We start from the raw sequence: 16,381 nt of genomic DNA, 5'->3' as shown, positions 1-16,381 counted from the left end.
ATAGGTGTGAGCCACCACGCCTGGCCAGAATTAAACTGTTAAAAGCTGTCAGAGCTAGGTGGTGTTCTATTTGTTGATCTGGGTGCTAGTCACAGGAGTGCTTTTGCTGTGTAAAACAGCAGCAAATTATACATTCATGGCATGTAAATTTTTCTATAGGCATGTTAAACTTCATTTTTTCCCTCCTCCTTCTAGACCTCATACTTTTTTTGGCTAGTATATTCTAGGAAATGAGAGAATAAATATGCATCTCTCAGAATTATACTAAAATGTTCAGCTAGATAGCCACCTCATGGCAGTATCTGGGCCAAGATTTACCTCACTGTCAGAGGCCATACTGCTTTCAGCACAATCCACCAGTTCTGAGACAGTTTAGCCTGTTTAACACCAATTCATTTATTCATTCAACACTCACATTCAGCCTGCACTCTCAGCTACTTGGGAGGCTCAGGTGGAAGGATCACTCAACCTGGGAGGTTGAGTAAGCTATGATGGCACCACTGCACTCCAGCCTGAGCGACAGAGTGAGATCTCGTCTCTAAAATAAAAATTCACATTCACTGCAGCAAAACTGAACAATCAATAGCATTAGGCCTATAACTGCACACTTTTGTATGCATCAAGCCAATTAAAGTGTACTTCTGAATTGCTAATTAAACTTTATCAGTATTATAAATTGTGAAAAACACCATAACCTACACTTAAGAATTTTTGCATACATGGGTGACTAAGACAACTACAGATTTCCAAAAGTGCAGGCCAAACCCTTCATTTTTTTATCCTTTAACAACTTTATTGACATATATAATTGGCGAAGAATAACCTGCACATATTTACAATATATAATTTGTTGAGTTCTGGCATATTTGTCAGTGAAAACATCACAATTGAGAAGAAAACATTTCCTTTTCCACCAAAAGTCTCTATGCCCCTTTGAGATCGATCCATCTGTCCACCCATCCCCAGGCAACCACAAATCTTTTGTCTATAGATCAGCTTGCATCTTCAAGTTTTATATAAATGAATCCATATGGTACCTATCTGTTTACCCTGGCTTCTTTAACTCAGGTCATGATTTTGAGATTCATCCATGTTTTTTCATGTATAAATACTTCATTACTTTTTGTTGCTCAGTATTCACTGTATGGGTGTACAACTGTTTATCTAAATTCAGTAAGCAGTATAAACACACAGAGCCAGAAGTTCAAAGAACTCTAAGCAAAATAAATGTGCAAAAAACTACATAAATGAATGTGATAATCAATTTTCCTAAAACCACTGAAAAGCAGCCCGAGATGAAAGAAACACTATGTACAAAGGAACAAAGATAAGAATGGAAGCAGACATCTCTTCTGAAGCAATACGAAGTCAGGAAGAAAGCAGAGCAACACCATTAATTGCCTGAAAGGTAAATCCTGTCAACACAGAAACCTGTTCCGATGAAACAGACTTTTCTTTTACTTTTTCTTTCCTTTTTTTTTTTTTTGAGATGGAGTCTCGCTCTGTCACTCAGGCTGGAGTACAGTGGTGCGATCTCAGCTCACTGCAACCTCTGCCCGCCAGGTTCAAGTGATTCTCCTGCCTCAGCCTCCAGAGTAGCTGGGATTACAGGTGCATGCCACCACATCTGGCTATTTCTGTATTTTTGGTAGAGACGGGATTTCACCCTGTTGGCCAGACTGGTCTCAAACTCCTGACCTCAGGCGATCCACCCACCTCGGCTTCCCTAAGTGCTGGCATTATGGGCATGAGCCACTTTGCCCAGCTGAAACAGACTTTTCTAGACATACAAAAGGTGAGAATATGCATCCCCTGCAGAGCTACACATCATGAAAAGTGAAAGGAAATCCTTCCCACAGAAGAGCAATGGTAGCAAAAGTTCAAAGAACTCCAAGCAAAATACATGTGCAAAAAACTACATAAATAAATGTGATAATCAGTTTTCCTAACACCACTGAAAAGCAGCCAGAGATGAAAGAAACACTATGTACAAAGGAACGAAGATAAGAATGGAAGCAGACATCTCTTCTGAAGCAATATGAAGCCAGGAAGAGACTCTACAAGAGACATGAAGAGCCCTGGAATCAGCAACTACATGGGTAACAAGATCCTTTTTTCCTATTTTTAAAAATTGCTGGCTGGGCACGGTGGCTCAAGTCTATAATCCCAGCACTTTAGGAGGCTGAGGCAGGTGGATCACTAGATCAGGAGTTCGAGACCAGCCTGGCCAATACAGTGAAATCCTGTCTCTACTAAAAAAATATAAAAATTAGCCGGGCATGGTGGTGCACACCTATAGTCCCAGCTACTCGGGAGGCTGAGGCAGGAGAATCACTTGAACCCAGGAGGCAGGGGTTGTGGTGAGCCAAGATCACACCACTGCACTCCAGCCTGGGCGACAGAGTGAGACTTTGTCTCAAAAAAAAAAAATTGCTCTAAAAGATAAACCAACCATTTAAAAACTTGTAGGCCTTTTTGTAGACTTGAAAAGCTGATTATTAAATTGATGCAAAAGAAATGCAAAGGACCTGCAAGAGTCAAACCAACTTTAGACAAGAATAAAGTTGGAGAACTAACATTACTTGGTTCCAAGCCTTAACAGAAAGCTCAGTAAACAAGACAATGTAATACCTGAATAAAGATGGACAAATAGATCAGTGGAAGAGAATAGAAAATTCAGAGATAAACTCATACATAAATGGTCAACTGATTTTTGATAAAGGTGCCAAGTAGATCCAATAGGGAAAAGATAATCTTTCCAACAAATGTTGATGGAACTGGATAGCCATAAGCAAAACAATCCTCCTCAAACTTCACCTCACAACAAACCCCAAATTAACTCTGAATGAATCATAGTTCTAAACCTGAATTAAAACTATAAACTTTTTTTTTTTGAGATGGAGTCTTGTTCTGTCGCCCAGGCTGGAATGCAGTAGTGTGATCTCAGCTCACTGCAAGCTCCGCCTCCCGGGTTCACACCATTCTCCTACCTCAGCCTCCAGAGTAGCTGGGACTACAGATGCCTGCCACCATGCCGGGCTAATTTTTTGTATTTTCAGTAGAGACAGGGTTTCATCATGTTAGCCAGGATGGTCTCGATCTCCTGACCTCATGATCCACTCGCCTTGGCCTCCCAACGTGCTGGGATTACAGGCGTAAGCCACCATGTCCAGTCATAGTTTAGAAACTATGAAGTTTCTAAAAGAAAATACAGGCCAGGCTAGGCGAGGTGGCTCTCACCTGTAATCCAAGCACTTTGGGAGGCCGAGGCAGGCAGATCACCCAAGGTCAGGAGTTTGAGATCAGTCTGGCCAACATGGTGAAGCCCCTTCTTTACTTAAAAATACCAAAAATTAGCCAGGCGTGATGGCACACACCTGTAATCCCAGCTACTCGGGAGGCTGAGGCAGAAGAATTGCTTGAACCCGGGAGGTGGAGGTTGCAGTGATTCGAGATGGCGTCTCAAAAAAAAAGAAAATACAGGCCAGGCATGGTGGTTCATACCTGTAATCCTAACACTTTAAGAGGCTGAGGTAGGAAGATCACCTGAGCCCAGGAGTCTGAGACCAGCCTGAATAACATAGTGAGACCCCATCTCTACAAAAAACTTTAAGAATTATTAGCTGGGCATGGTAGTGTGTGCCTGTAGTCTCAGCTATGCGGGAGGCTGAGGCAGAGGATGGCTTTGAGCCCAGAAGTTGGAGGGTTGCAGTGAGCTATGATTACACTACTGCACTCCAGCCCAGGCGACAAAGAAAGACCGTGTCTCTTAAAAAAAGAAAAAGAGGAAAAAAGGTATGTTTATGGCAACTTTTTTGGTGATAGCTAAAATCTGGATACATACCCCATGTCAATGAATATTTAAATGGATAAACAAATTTTGGTATATCTATAGAAAGAAATACGACTCAGCATTAAAAAGGAAGTACTACCGATACATGCACCATGGATGAAATTCAAAATTACGCAGAAAGAAGCCAGACAAAATCACACATAATTCCAGAAAATACAAACTAATCTATAGTGAGAGAAAACAGATCAGCAGTTGCCTGGGGACTCGGGGAAATAAAAGAGGCATGAGGAAATTTTGATGGGTGATGTTGACTTCCTTTGTTGTGCTGACGGCTCCTAAGGGGTACTCTCTAAATACAGTCATGTGTCAGGTGATTCCCTGTATGAACATCAGAATGGACTTACACAACCTAGGTGACAGAGCCTACTACACACCTAGGCTATATGGTATGGCTTATTGCTCCTAGGCTGCAAACCTGTATAGTAGGCTGGGCGTGGTGGCTCATGCCTATAATCCCAGCACTTGAAAGCTGAGGCAGAAGGATCACTTGAGCTCAGGAGTTGGAGACCAGCCTGGGCAACACAGTGAAACTCCATCTCACTGTAAATTTTTTTTTTTTTTTTTTTTTTTGAGACGGGGTTTTGCTCTTGTTGCCCAGGCTGGAGTGCAATGGAGCGACCTGGGCTCACTGCCACCTCCGCCTCCCAGGTTCAAGTGATTCTCCTGCCTCGGCCTCCCAAGTAGCTGGGATTACAGGCATGCGCCACCACGCCTGGCTAATTTTTTTGTATTTTTAGTGGAGACGGGGTTTCTGCATGTTAGTCAGGCTGGTCTCGAACTCCCAACCTCAAGTGATCCGCCCACCTCGGCCTCCCAAAGTGCTGGGATTACAAGTGTGAGCCACTGCACCTGGCTTATTTTATTTTTTTAAGGAAAACAAAATAAAACAAAAAAGCTATACAGCATATTGCTGTGTGGAACACTGTAGGCAACTGTAACACAATGGGAAGTATTTGTGTATGTGAACACAGCTAAACATAGAAAAGGTACAGTACAAATATGGTATGATCATCTTATGGGACTACCATTGTATACATGGTCTGTCATTGACTTGAACGTCATTATGTGACACATGACAGTGTGTACAATTTATTGTAAATCAATTATACCTTAATTAGTCCTGAAAAAAAAAAAAAAAAACCTGGCCGGACACAGTGGCTCACGCCTGTAATCCCAGCACTTTGGGAGGCCGAGGCGGGTGGATCACGAGGTCAGGAGATCGAGACTATCCTGGCTAATATGGTGAAACCCCGTCTCTACTAAAAATACAAAAAACTAGCCGGGCGTGGTGGTGGGCGCCTGTAGTCCCAGCTACTTGGGAGGCTGAGGCGGGAGAATGGCGTGAACCCAGGAGGCGGAGCTTGCAATGAGCCGAGATCACGCCACTGCACTCCAGCCTGGGAGACACAGCGAGACTCCGTCTCAAAAAACAAAACAAAACAAAAAAAAACCTGACAGACCACATAGGAAAAGTTTAAATAAAAGAACAAGAGACCATGGGAACTAAAAAAAGATACAAACAGGAAGATAACCACTAGGAAAAAAAGCAGAAATAAGTATTTCTAAATTATAAATTGTTTATATACAAATAAGCAACTTTTAAAACTAGCAACATATACTTTGTGATCACCAGGCGTGAAATAAGAAACAAAAACAAAGCAATGTAATGACAGTTGACAATTTGGCACTTCTCAAAGAGGTTCTGGGGGACCTGAGCTGCTTCTAGGGGGTCCCACAGGGTCAAAACTAGTTTATTTTTTATGTCTTTTTATTTTTATTTTTTGAGATGGAGTCTCGCTCTGTCACCCAGGCTGAAGTGCAGTGGCGCGATCCCAGCTCAATGCAACCTTCACGTCCCGAGTTCTAGCAATTCTCCTGCCTCGACCTCCCCAGTAGCTGGGATTACAGGTGTGTGCCACCACACCCAGTTAATTTTCATATTTTTAGTAGAGACAGGGTTTCACCATGTTGGCCAGGCTGGTCTCAAACTCCTGACCTCAAGTGATCCACCTGCCTCGGCCTCCCAAAATGCTGGGATTGCAGCCATGAGCCATCACACCTGGCTTAAAACTATTCAAGATGTTATTTGCTTTTAAATTCTAATTCTCCGAAGACTGTACAGTGGGGTGCAGTGTAGTGTATTTAACGTTTTGGCTCAGAGTCCAATATGGAGCCCAAAGTACCATGTTCCCCAGAATTTATGTACGGGCTTTACATGAATAAAACTTGATCAAGGATTCGGAAAAATCTCTTAGGTTTGCATGTAAGTTACTCAAAGCAGTAAAAAAGGCTACTTGGATTTCCAGCAATATTTGTGCTTTTATTCTCGGCCATTACTTTTGGGGAAGGGTTATCTGTCCTGGTTGGTTTTGATAGAGGCCAGTTGTGGGAGGATGTGATTTTTCTGTTTCTAGCCGACAATGCCTCTATTTCCGTGGCACTACTAGCTGCCTACAGCTGTGGTTCCAGAGGGCCCTTTGTCCACAGTGATTAGCCTCCTCTTTGCATATACATGAAATAGGTGTATATTTGTATGTTCTTTTCTCTGCTTTGCCCTTGGATTTAACTTCCTTTTTGAATTCACATCATGGCAGTTGAATGAACACAGCTTTTATTCCAGCATTTGCTATTTATTCCAAGAGACCTTTGTTCCTGTCAGAGGGAGTGGGTTTGGTTTGCAGTGGTTTCTCATTTTTTTTTTTGGTTTTTTTTTTTTTTGAGACAGGGTCTCACTCCTGTCACCCAGGCTGGAGCACAATGGCATGAACACAGCTCACTACAGCCTTGGCTTCCCAGGCTTGGGTGCTTCTCCCATCTCAGACTCCTGAGTAGCTGGGACTACGGGCACGCACCACCACGCCCAGCTAATATTTTGTATTTTTAGTAGAGACAGGGTTTCGCTCCATTGCCCAGGCTGGTCTCAAGCTCTGGGACTCAAGCAGTCTGCTCCGCTCAGTTTTCCACAGTGCTAAGATTACCAGTGTGAGTCACCATGCGCGGCTGGTTTCTTGTATATTTACATTTACATCTCTGCAAATAAGAAGATGACAGTTATTGCTGACAGAGCCCTATGTCCTGAAGTGTGTGTTTCTTGCTTTAAATGCATGTGTCAGGCCGGGCGCGGTGGCTCACACCTGTAATCTCGGCACTTTGGGAGGCCGAGGCGGGTGGATCACGAGGTCAGGAGTTCGAGACCAGCCTGGTCAACATGGAGGATCCCTGTCTCTACTAAAAATGCAAAAATTAGTCGGGCATGGTGGCGCGTGCCTGTAATCCCGGCTACTTGGGAGGCTGAGGCAGGAGAATCGCTTGAATCCAGGAGGTGGAGGTTGCAGTGAGCCGAGACCATGCCATTGCACTCCAGCCTAGCAACAGAGTGAGACGCCGTCTCAAAAAAAAAAAAAAAAAAAAAAAAAAAAAAATCCACGAGCACCACCTGGCCTGAAATGATCTGCCTATAATCCAACGTGCTGGGATTATAGGCAGATCATTTGAGGCCAGGAGTTCAAGACCAGCCTGGCCAACATGGTAAAACCCCATCTCTACTGAAAATACAAAAACTAGCCAGGTGTGGTGGCACGTGCCTGTAATTCCAGTTACTTAGGAAGCTGAGGCATGAGAATCACTTCAACTGCAGAGGTTGCAGTGAGCTGAGTTCATACCACTGTACTCCAGCCCAGGTGACAGGGCAAGACTATCTTAGAAACAAACAAAAAAAATGTATGTGTGAAGATTATAAAAAAAGACAGTTAAAAAAAAAAAAAAAAGACTGCACAGCGGACTTTTCCAGAGGTTACGTGCACAAACAGGTATGAGAATCCAGCTGTCTTCTAATAAGCCAAACATTAAAAGGACTTGCACAACTTTCAACCAATACCACTCTTTCCACGAATTATTTTTCTTTTTTTTTTCTTTTTTTTTTTTTGGAGACGGAGTTTTGCTCCTGTTGCCCAGGCTGGAGTGCAGTGGCGCAATCTCAGCTCATGGCAACCTCCGCCTCTCGGGTTCAAGCGAGTCTCCTACCTCAGCCTCCTGAGTAGCTGGGATTACAGGCATGCGCCACCATGCCTGGCTAATTTTGTATTTTTAGTAGAGACGGGGTTTCTCCATGTTGGTCAGGCTGGTATCGAACTCCCGACCTCAGGTGATCGTCCACCTTCGTCTCCCTAAGTGCTGGGATTACAGGCATGAGCCACTGTGCCCGGCCTAATTATTTTTCAAAATATTTTTCATTAAAAATACTGTTGGCTGGGCACAGTGGCTCACGCCTTTAATCCCAGCTCTCAGGGAGGCAGAGGCGGGAGGATAGCTTGAGCCCAGGAGTTCGAGACCTGCCTGGGTAATATAGCGAGACCCCGTTCTCCACAAAAAGGAAAAAGAAAAAAAAAAAAGAAAAAAAAATACTGTTTATGTTAACATGTAATGGATTTATTATTTTTAAACAAATGAACACAGTATATTTTATTTTATTTTTTTTAGACAAAGTCACACTCTGTCACCCAGGCTGGAGTGCAGTGGCGCAATCTAGGCTCACTACAATCTCTGCCTCCTGGGTTCAAGCAAGTCGCCTCCTGAGTAGCTGGGATTATAGGCACCCGCCACCACACCACCATGCCTGGCCAATTTTTGTATTTTTAGTAGAGATAGGGTTTCACCATGTTGGCTACACTGGTCTCGAACTCCAGAACTCAGGTGATCCGCCCACGTTGGCCTCCAAAAGTGCTGGGATTACAGGCGTGAGCCACTGTGCCCAGACCCACAGTATATTTTAAATTTCTCAGTTTTAATTTCTAAGAGGGGCCAGGCATGGTGGCTCACACCTGTAATCCCAGCCCTTTGGGAGGCCAAGGTGGGAGGATCACTTGAGCCTAGGAGTAAAGACCAGCCTGGGCAATATAGTGAGAACCTGTCTCTATGAAAAATACAAAAAAATTAGCTGGGCATGGGGGTGCGCACTTGTAGTTCCAACAACTCAGGAGGCTGAAGTCGGGGGATTGCTTGAGCCTGGAAGACGGAAGTGGTGGTGAGATGAGATGATACCACTGCACTCCAGTCTGGGCAACACAGCTAGGCCCTTTCTTGAAAAAATAAAGTAAAATAGGCCGGGCGCGGTGGCTCAAGCCTATAATCCCAGCACTTTGGGAGGCCGAGGCGGGTGGATCACAAGGTCAGGAGATCGAGACTATCCTGGCTAACATGGTGAAACCCCGTCTCTACTAAAAATACAAAAAACTAGCCGGGCGCGGTAGCGGGCGCCTTTAGTCCCAGCTACTTGGGAGGCTGAGGCGGGAGAATGGCGTGAACCCGGGGGGCGGAGCTTGCAGTGAGCCGAGATCGCGCCACTGCACTCTAGCCTGGGAGACACAGTGAGACTCCGTCTCAAAAAAATAAAAATAAAAATAAAGTAAAATAAAAATAAAATAATCCCTAAGAGGGCAAATATTGATAGATAAAATCCACATAAACAAAAGCTCTCCAGGATCCTAGTGTTAGGGAAGAGCTGCTGTCTATCCACCATCACTGAACTCTCCACCAAGGACCTGGCTGGAGGACTGGCCAACAGCTCTGAGAGAGGGACCTGAGGTCAAATGCTGCCTCACCATGCAGGTGCCACACTGTCGCTGGTCCACAAATCACTATTTGTTTACAATTACCAAAGTACAGAAATTGAAACTCAACCTTTAGAAACACTAAAAGCAATTGTACACTGCCACAACAACCAGCACATACTCCAGGGGCTTGTATGGTGTGTGGCCTTGGCTTTTTGCCATCTCATTTTTTTAGTTATTCATTTTTATTACAGCTTATGGAAGTGTTGGCCTGGAACAGTTTGGAAATGTTTAAAGTGGTCTTTCACCACAAATACAATGAGAAGCATTTAACTGGATGTTTTTTAATTAAATGGCAACAGGGATGAAACCTAAAGCAAATTATGATGAGTGGAAACCATTTCTCCCTCAAGAAGACTTCCCCTATGTATGCTGCTTCTAATATAAATATCAACCGAATCGCCCTTACAGTGGAAATCGGCAATGGTAAAGAAAACCATACGTACCCTCTTCAGTGAAGAATTTTTCCACAGGTCCCAAGAACTGATTGATTTCATTAAGTTCATCTTGGCTAACTTCCGGAAATGGGAAAACTTCTTTCTAAAAATAGTAAATATTTTCTAAAAAATTTAATTTTTATTACGCTGCCATCATGGAAATATCAGTTAAAGGGAAGGAAAAACATGTGCTCTACTCCACCCTGGCCAGCGGGACGTGACGTACTGAAGGAACTGGAAAGCAAACCTCACAAGGTTCTCGAGATACAGGAACTATGTGGAGGCTCCACCACCCACATCCATCTCCCTCCCCTGTTCAAATAGGTTCTTCCCGATTTTCATCAGCTTTCCTTCTCAGTACAAGGGATGATAATGGTCCCATGAAACATGCAGCCCAAGACTAACATTTAGAAGCCTGGGGGTCTGGTCCTTGATTTCAGGCTTACTAATTATGTGGCCTTCACCAAATCCCTTCAGCTCTCCAAACTACCTCTTTCTTACCCATAACATGCAGGTAATATTTACTCAAGGCCCTTGTGAGAATTGTGGAAGATAGTGGACGTGGAAGCTCCTTACTGAAATGGACAATTCTACATCAATTATTGTGTGAGCTCAAAGATGTTACGCTGAGAAGAGCATGTCGTGCTTACCAAGTCTCATCGATCCCTATAGCCTCTGTCTCTCCTGCTCATGGACATCTGCTCCCTGTACCGAGCCCCTCTGGACTTTTGGGCTCTGGTACCCCTTCAGTTGCCAGCATGACACGAACTGTGGATGTGGGCTTCAGGTTGCTGAGCAGTGATGTCCTGAGTCATAGCTATAGGCCCAAGCAACACCTGTCCTCATGGCGCCTCTCACCAAGTGTCTCTAGAGAAGTCTTTGGGAGACCTCAACCTTCTCCTCAGACCTTGTACAGCCAATCAGCCAACAGATTTCTCTACTCTATCAATATGCTCCCACTGCTTTCTCCTCTCTGGGCCCAGGACCACAGGCTTATACGTGAGTCCCTAACTAAAAGTGACAGCCAACTTAAAGGAATCCCTGCCTCTGTCCATTCCAAAACCACCATGAGGGTGGTATCGAAAAAAACAAGCTGGGAGGCCGGTCACGGTGGCTCACACCTGTAATCCCAGCACTTTGGGAGGCCAAGGTGGGCGGATCACGAGGTCAGGAGTTCGAGACTAGCCTCACCAACATGGTGAAACTCCATTTCTACTAAATATACAAAAATTACCCAGGCGTGGTGGCACACGCCTGAAATCCCAGCTACTCAGGAGACTGAGGCAGGAGAATCGTTTGAACCCGGGAGGTGGAGGTTGCAGTAAGCTGAGATTGCACCATTGCACTCCAGACTGGGTGACAGAGCAAGACTCTGTCTCAAAATAAAAAAAAAAAAAATTAAAAAACAAGCTTGGCTGGGCATAGTGGCTACTGCCTGTAATCCTAGTCCTTTGGGAAGCTGAGGCAGGGGGATTGCTTAAAGCCCAGGAGTTCAAAACCAGCCTGGGCAAGGCTACACACACCTATAGTCCCAGCTACTCAGGAGGCTGAGGTGGGAGGATTCCCTGAGCCTGGGGAGGTTGAGGCTCCAGTGAGCTGTGATTACACCACTGCACTCCAGCTTGGGTGACAGAGTAAGACTCTGTCTCAAGAAAAAAAAAAAGGAAAAAAACAAGTTGATGGCCCCATCACTCTGCAGCCTTTTAGATCAAAGCTCAGTCTCCTTCACTGAACACAGAGGCTCACTGACACTTGGGTCTTGTGCATGGGCTGTGTTAGAGATCATTCTGGTACCAGTGGGCAGGCCAGATAAGACAGCCTGGCAACTAGTTGGCCTTCAGGTACAACCACAGAAAACCTGTCACATAGGAGAGACTGCAGGGGCACGGGAGAAAGATTCTGATGTTATCAAATCAGTTCAATTGCAATAAACAGTTTGTAAATTATCTTAAAAAGTGGAATCTGTTATTCAAAGAAATCTAGTGCAGAAACCAAATATGTAAAACAGACAGAAGTCAAGCAGTTCTGAGACTGCTGATATGGAAAACAGTCACCTAAATCCCACCCACTCAACTTCCCACCCATCCCTGCAGCAGTTCCAGGGGCACTCCATGAATAGCTTGGGTCCGGCTGAGGGCAGGGTGACAACCACTGGCCTACATAATCTGAAAGATCTTTTCCAGTTCTGAGATTCTAAGCATCATGTCCCATGTTTCTGCTCTAATCCCAGTAAGGCTGTGAGAGACGACATTGGCCTGATCCGAAGTAGTAGCAGAAGGGTCTAAAAGTGGTCAGACTCTGAAGAACCTCAAAGTAGAGAAAACCAGATCTTCTGTGGAATTAGACGTGAACTAGGAGAATAAGAGTACAAGGTGACGCCAGGTGTTCTGTCTGAACAGGTGGAACAACAGAGCCACCATTATCTATGATAAAAGAAGGCTGGTGGAAGGACCAGGATTGGGTGGGAACCAGGAACTCAGTTTTGGATCTATTAATCTCAAACGCCTGTTAAACCTCTTAGCAGAGCTTTTGAGTACAAAGGTAGATTTAAAAAAGGACCTTGGCTGGGTGTGGCAGGGCGTGCCTAGTCCCAGCTACTGGGGATGCTGAGGTGGGAGGATCTCTTGAGCCTAGGAGTTCAAGGTTGCAGTGAGCTATGATGGTACCACTGCACTCCAGCCCGGGTGACAGAGGAAGGCACCAACTCTGAAAAAGCAAAAGGAATCTGGAGCTCAGGGAGAAATCTGAACTGGAGAAAGAAATTTGAGGCATCAGGATATTGATGATATTTAAAGCCAAGACACTAAATAAGGTCACCCAGGAGATGGTTGTAGATGAAAAGAGACATCCACAGACCCAGCCTTAGTAAATTCCAACTTGGCTAGTTGGAAACACTGGTCATTGTTTAGCAGTAAAGGAGCTAAAAAAGAACTAGCAATTGACACAGAGAAGTATTAGTCAGTGAAGTATTTAGAACATTCAGAGAACGATAAGAATAGTGATTCAGAAACTAGAGAAGAAAGTGTGTCAACAGGGTAGAAGAATGAACAGCGTCAGATGCCAATGTAGGCCAAGTGAGGTCTGAGAACAGATCACACGATTTGACAACAGAGAGGTCACTACTGACTTCCATGGCCATTAGGGACAAACGTCTGAATGGTAAGGGCTCAAAATCCAGTAGAGAGAACAGTTAATGATTCCGAGAAAGGAAAGAATTACCCTTGAGTAGGTGAGAAGGCCTGGGGTCTAATGAGAGGTTGGTTTTGCCAGAAGCAGACAGTTCAGTCATAGTAACAGAATGTAGATAATATGGGCACATGCAGGGGGAGGGGGTAACTATGCCTGTGAAGTTCTCATTTGACTGCATGGATTTTCTCAGTGGAATGGGAAGCAAAGCTGACAGCTGAGAGTAAGGGCAGGGCAGGTGGTGCCAAAGGTTTAAGATGGAAACAGATCTGAAGGATTTGTGTTCTTTCTTCACCATGCTCCTGGAAAGCAGGAGGTCCTAGGATAGAGCACCACACTGCCCCAGGTCCTGGGTAAAAAGGTTTCCCATATGTCAAAGACATAGCTCTGCACCTTCTAGCCGGGCAAACTGCTTTTAGTCTGAGTCTTAGCTTCTGCATCAATAAGGTTGCTTGCTATAAAGGGATCAGCCTGACAACCTCAGAGGAATGTTCCAAAGAGAAGCCAGGGAATAACTTCCGTGATAGAGGATCAGCCAACATTCAGCCAAGCTCAAAGCAGGGCACCTCGAGGAAATAGCAAGTATACTGTTGCTTTCCTTAGAAGATAAAATAAAACACAAAGGAAAAAGCAAGAAATGTGTTTATTCCTATTTTGTAGATGAAGTCACTGAGGCACAGGGAGGTGAAACCATCAGCTCCAAGGTCACAAGACTAGTAAGTGTTGAAGCCAGTTCTCTCTTCTGCTGCACAGTACTCTACAGTTTAAGACGACTCTCCATGCACTATTTATCTCACTGGGGCTCTACAACACCTCTGTGAAGGAGACACAACACTATTTCCATTTTAAGGCTGAAAGAACTGAGTCTCGGCCGGGAGTGGTGGCTCACGCCTGTAATCCTAGTACTTTGGAAAGCCGAGGCGGGCGGATCACCTGAGATCAGGAGTTCGAGACCAGCTTTGCCAACATGGTGAAACTCCATCTCTGCTAAAAATACAAAAAAAAAAAAACCGGGCATGGTGGCGGGCGCCTGTAATCCCAGCTACTCCGGAGGCTGAGGCAGGAGAATCGCTTGAACCCAGGAGGTGGAGGTTGTAGTGAGCACTCCAGCCTGGGCGACAAGAGCGAGACTCTGTCTCAAAAAAAAGAACTGAGTTTCAAAGTCAACGAGCCAAGACCAAACCCAAGTCTTCCAACTCTAAGAGGACAATGAGTGTTTTATAACCAAACTGTTACTACTGGCAGGGTTGTGCGACGCCCGGGAAGCATCTTGGAGCCAGATTTCTGAGGAACCTCAATGGCTGGGAGAGGCGCTACGGCTCAACTGGGGAAGGAAGCCCCAGGGCGCTGGCAGGTGACTGAGGAGGGACACGGTCTAAACTGTTTAGGAATGAGAGAGGAAGCCCCGCACATTTCGAGACCAGACCAGCTGAGATGAAGGCTGCTTTGTAAATTACCTAGCCTAGAGTTTTCCAAATTCTGACAAAATTTACACTTCCAAGGGTCCCCCGTCTAGGAAATGTCCCACCCTTTCTCTGGGAAGGTTTTCCTGGAACTCAGGAATCCAGAGTGTTAACACGCCTCGCCCGCAGGGTGTGTCTCTCTGGCAGGTTTGGGGAATCCGACAAAGCTGAACACCAATCTTGCAGCTGAGCATGAAAAGCGGGAGCCAGACAGCAAGGATTCGCCCAGGGCTCGCGTTACCTTCTTGATTTTGCCCAGGAAAAGCTCTTTGGCGAAAGCTCGTATAGGCGGGCTGGTGCGCAGTAGCCGCCGGTTCCCGGTAGAGACCACCAGACCCCGGCAGGCACGAGCCGCAGCCGTGGTACGCAGGAAGATCCTGCAGCAGCTCATGCCGCCCGCTGTTCCCCGGCCTCAGGCTCCACCTCTTACTTGGCGCAGCAGGGACACACACATGGTCCGCAACGTCGGATGACGTTACTGGCCCGCGACGCTGTGCAGCACTCACTGCGCTTGCGCGGTCTCCCGCAACAGGGCATGGAGAGGCCAGAAGGGCGTGACGGCTGCCACCTTCCGCGGCCAAGGCCGTAGTCACGTGCACCTGGCTGGTCCGCGCTGACTGATGACGTCACGTGCCCACGCTTTCCCGCCGGTCCCACTGCGCTTGCGCGGCCAGAGTTGCTGGGCGGAGAAAATTGGAGGGTCGGGGCTCGCGGGCATGTTGGCGGGTATGGGCTCTGGCCGTCGTGACGGCGGTGAGGGACCTGTTTTTCACATACCAGCAGTTGTTTCCATAAATGCTAGCCATGGGAAATCTCCCTGTGTACAGAAACCTAAAGGCCGGCCCAGCTGCTTCCCCTTGCTTCTTTTGTCACTTGCGGCCGCGAGGCTGTGGTAAAACTTGAGTAAAGCAAAAGAATGGGGGAAATGCGCGGTATTGGGGTCTCTGCAGGGGCACGGTAAGGATAAGGTTCCATTTTTAACTAGATGGTGGATTCCTGAGATACTGTTTTGTACCTAGTTGACATGTTACAAATATTTTTTGGAAGAGGAAAAGAAAATGGGTGTTCAGTCACAGAGCGGTCTGGATAAAACTGAGTCACGGCCGGGCGCGGTGGCTCACGCCTGTAATCCCGGCACTTTGGGAGGCCGAGGCGGGCGGATCACAGGGTCAGGAGATCGAGACCACGGTGAAACCCCGTCTCTACTAAAAATACAAAAAAATAGCCGGGCGCGGTGGCGGGCGCCTGTAGTCCCAGTTACTCGGGAGACTGAGGCAGGAGAATGGCGTGAACCCGGGAGGCGGAGCTTGCAGTGAGCCGAGATCGCGCCACTGCGCTCCAGCCTTGGGGACAGAGCGAGATTCCGTCTCAAAAAAAAAAAAAAAAACCAAAAACTGAGTCACCTGTGTCTTGGGAAACACTGAAAAGGCGGGTGGAGGAAGAGAAACTACAGAGGGAGCTGAGAAGAGATGGGAACTATTGGATGGGATGGGACAGGCCAGGCTGTAGCCGCCCAAGGCGTTCACTTGCCCGCTGACTAGACAGCTGATTTATCAAGACAGGGGAATGGCAATAGAGAAAGAGTAATTCACGCAGAGCCAGCTGTGCTGGAGAGGGAGTTTTAATAGACAAATCAGTCTCCCCAAAAACACGGATCGGAATTTTTAAGGATAATTTGGCGAGTAGGAACTCGGGAAGTGGAGGGTGCTGATTGGTCGGGTTGGCGATGGAATGATAGGGGGTCGAAGTGAGTTTTTCTTGCTGTCTTCTATTCCTGGGTGGGATTGCAGAACTCGTTGAGCCAGATTACCAGTCTAGGTGGTGTTAGGTTTT

General features: G+C 46.0%; 1 protein-coding gene across 2 annotated transcripts in view; it reads right to left on the bottom strand.

Moving 5' to 3' along the window:
- Window positions 1-15,144, bottom strand: part of ACAD9 (acyl-CoA dehydrogenase family member 9) — a 36,291-nt gene extending 21,147 nt beyond the window's left edge. The window contains exons 1-2 of one of the 2 annotated variants that reach the window (XM_017946079.2): window positions 14,790-15,144; window positions 9,909-10,002 (exon numbers count right to left, since the gene is read on the bottom strand). In XM_017946079.2, coding sequence (XP_017801568.1) covers window positions 9,909-10,002; window positions 14,790-14,939 — 244 coding nt within the window. In that variant the 5' untranslated portion in view covers window positions 14,940-15,144. The remainder of the gene's footprint in view (window positions 1-9,908; window positions 10,003-14,789) is intronic. The other variant, XM_017946080.3, reaches the window with a different exon arrangement.
- Between the last annotated feature and the right edge of the window lie 1,237 nt (window positions 15,145-16,381).

Source organism: Papio anubis, chromosome 2 (assembly GCF_008728515.1).
Source record: "Papio anubis isolate 15944 chromosome 2, Panubis1.0, whole genome shotgun sequence".
NCBI lineage: Eukaryota > Metazoa > Chordata > Mammalia > Primates > Cercopithecidae > Papio > Papio anubis.
This window is presented reverse-complemented; position numbering and strand designations above follow the sequence as displayed.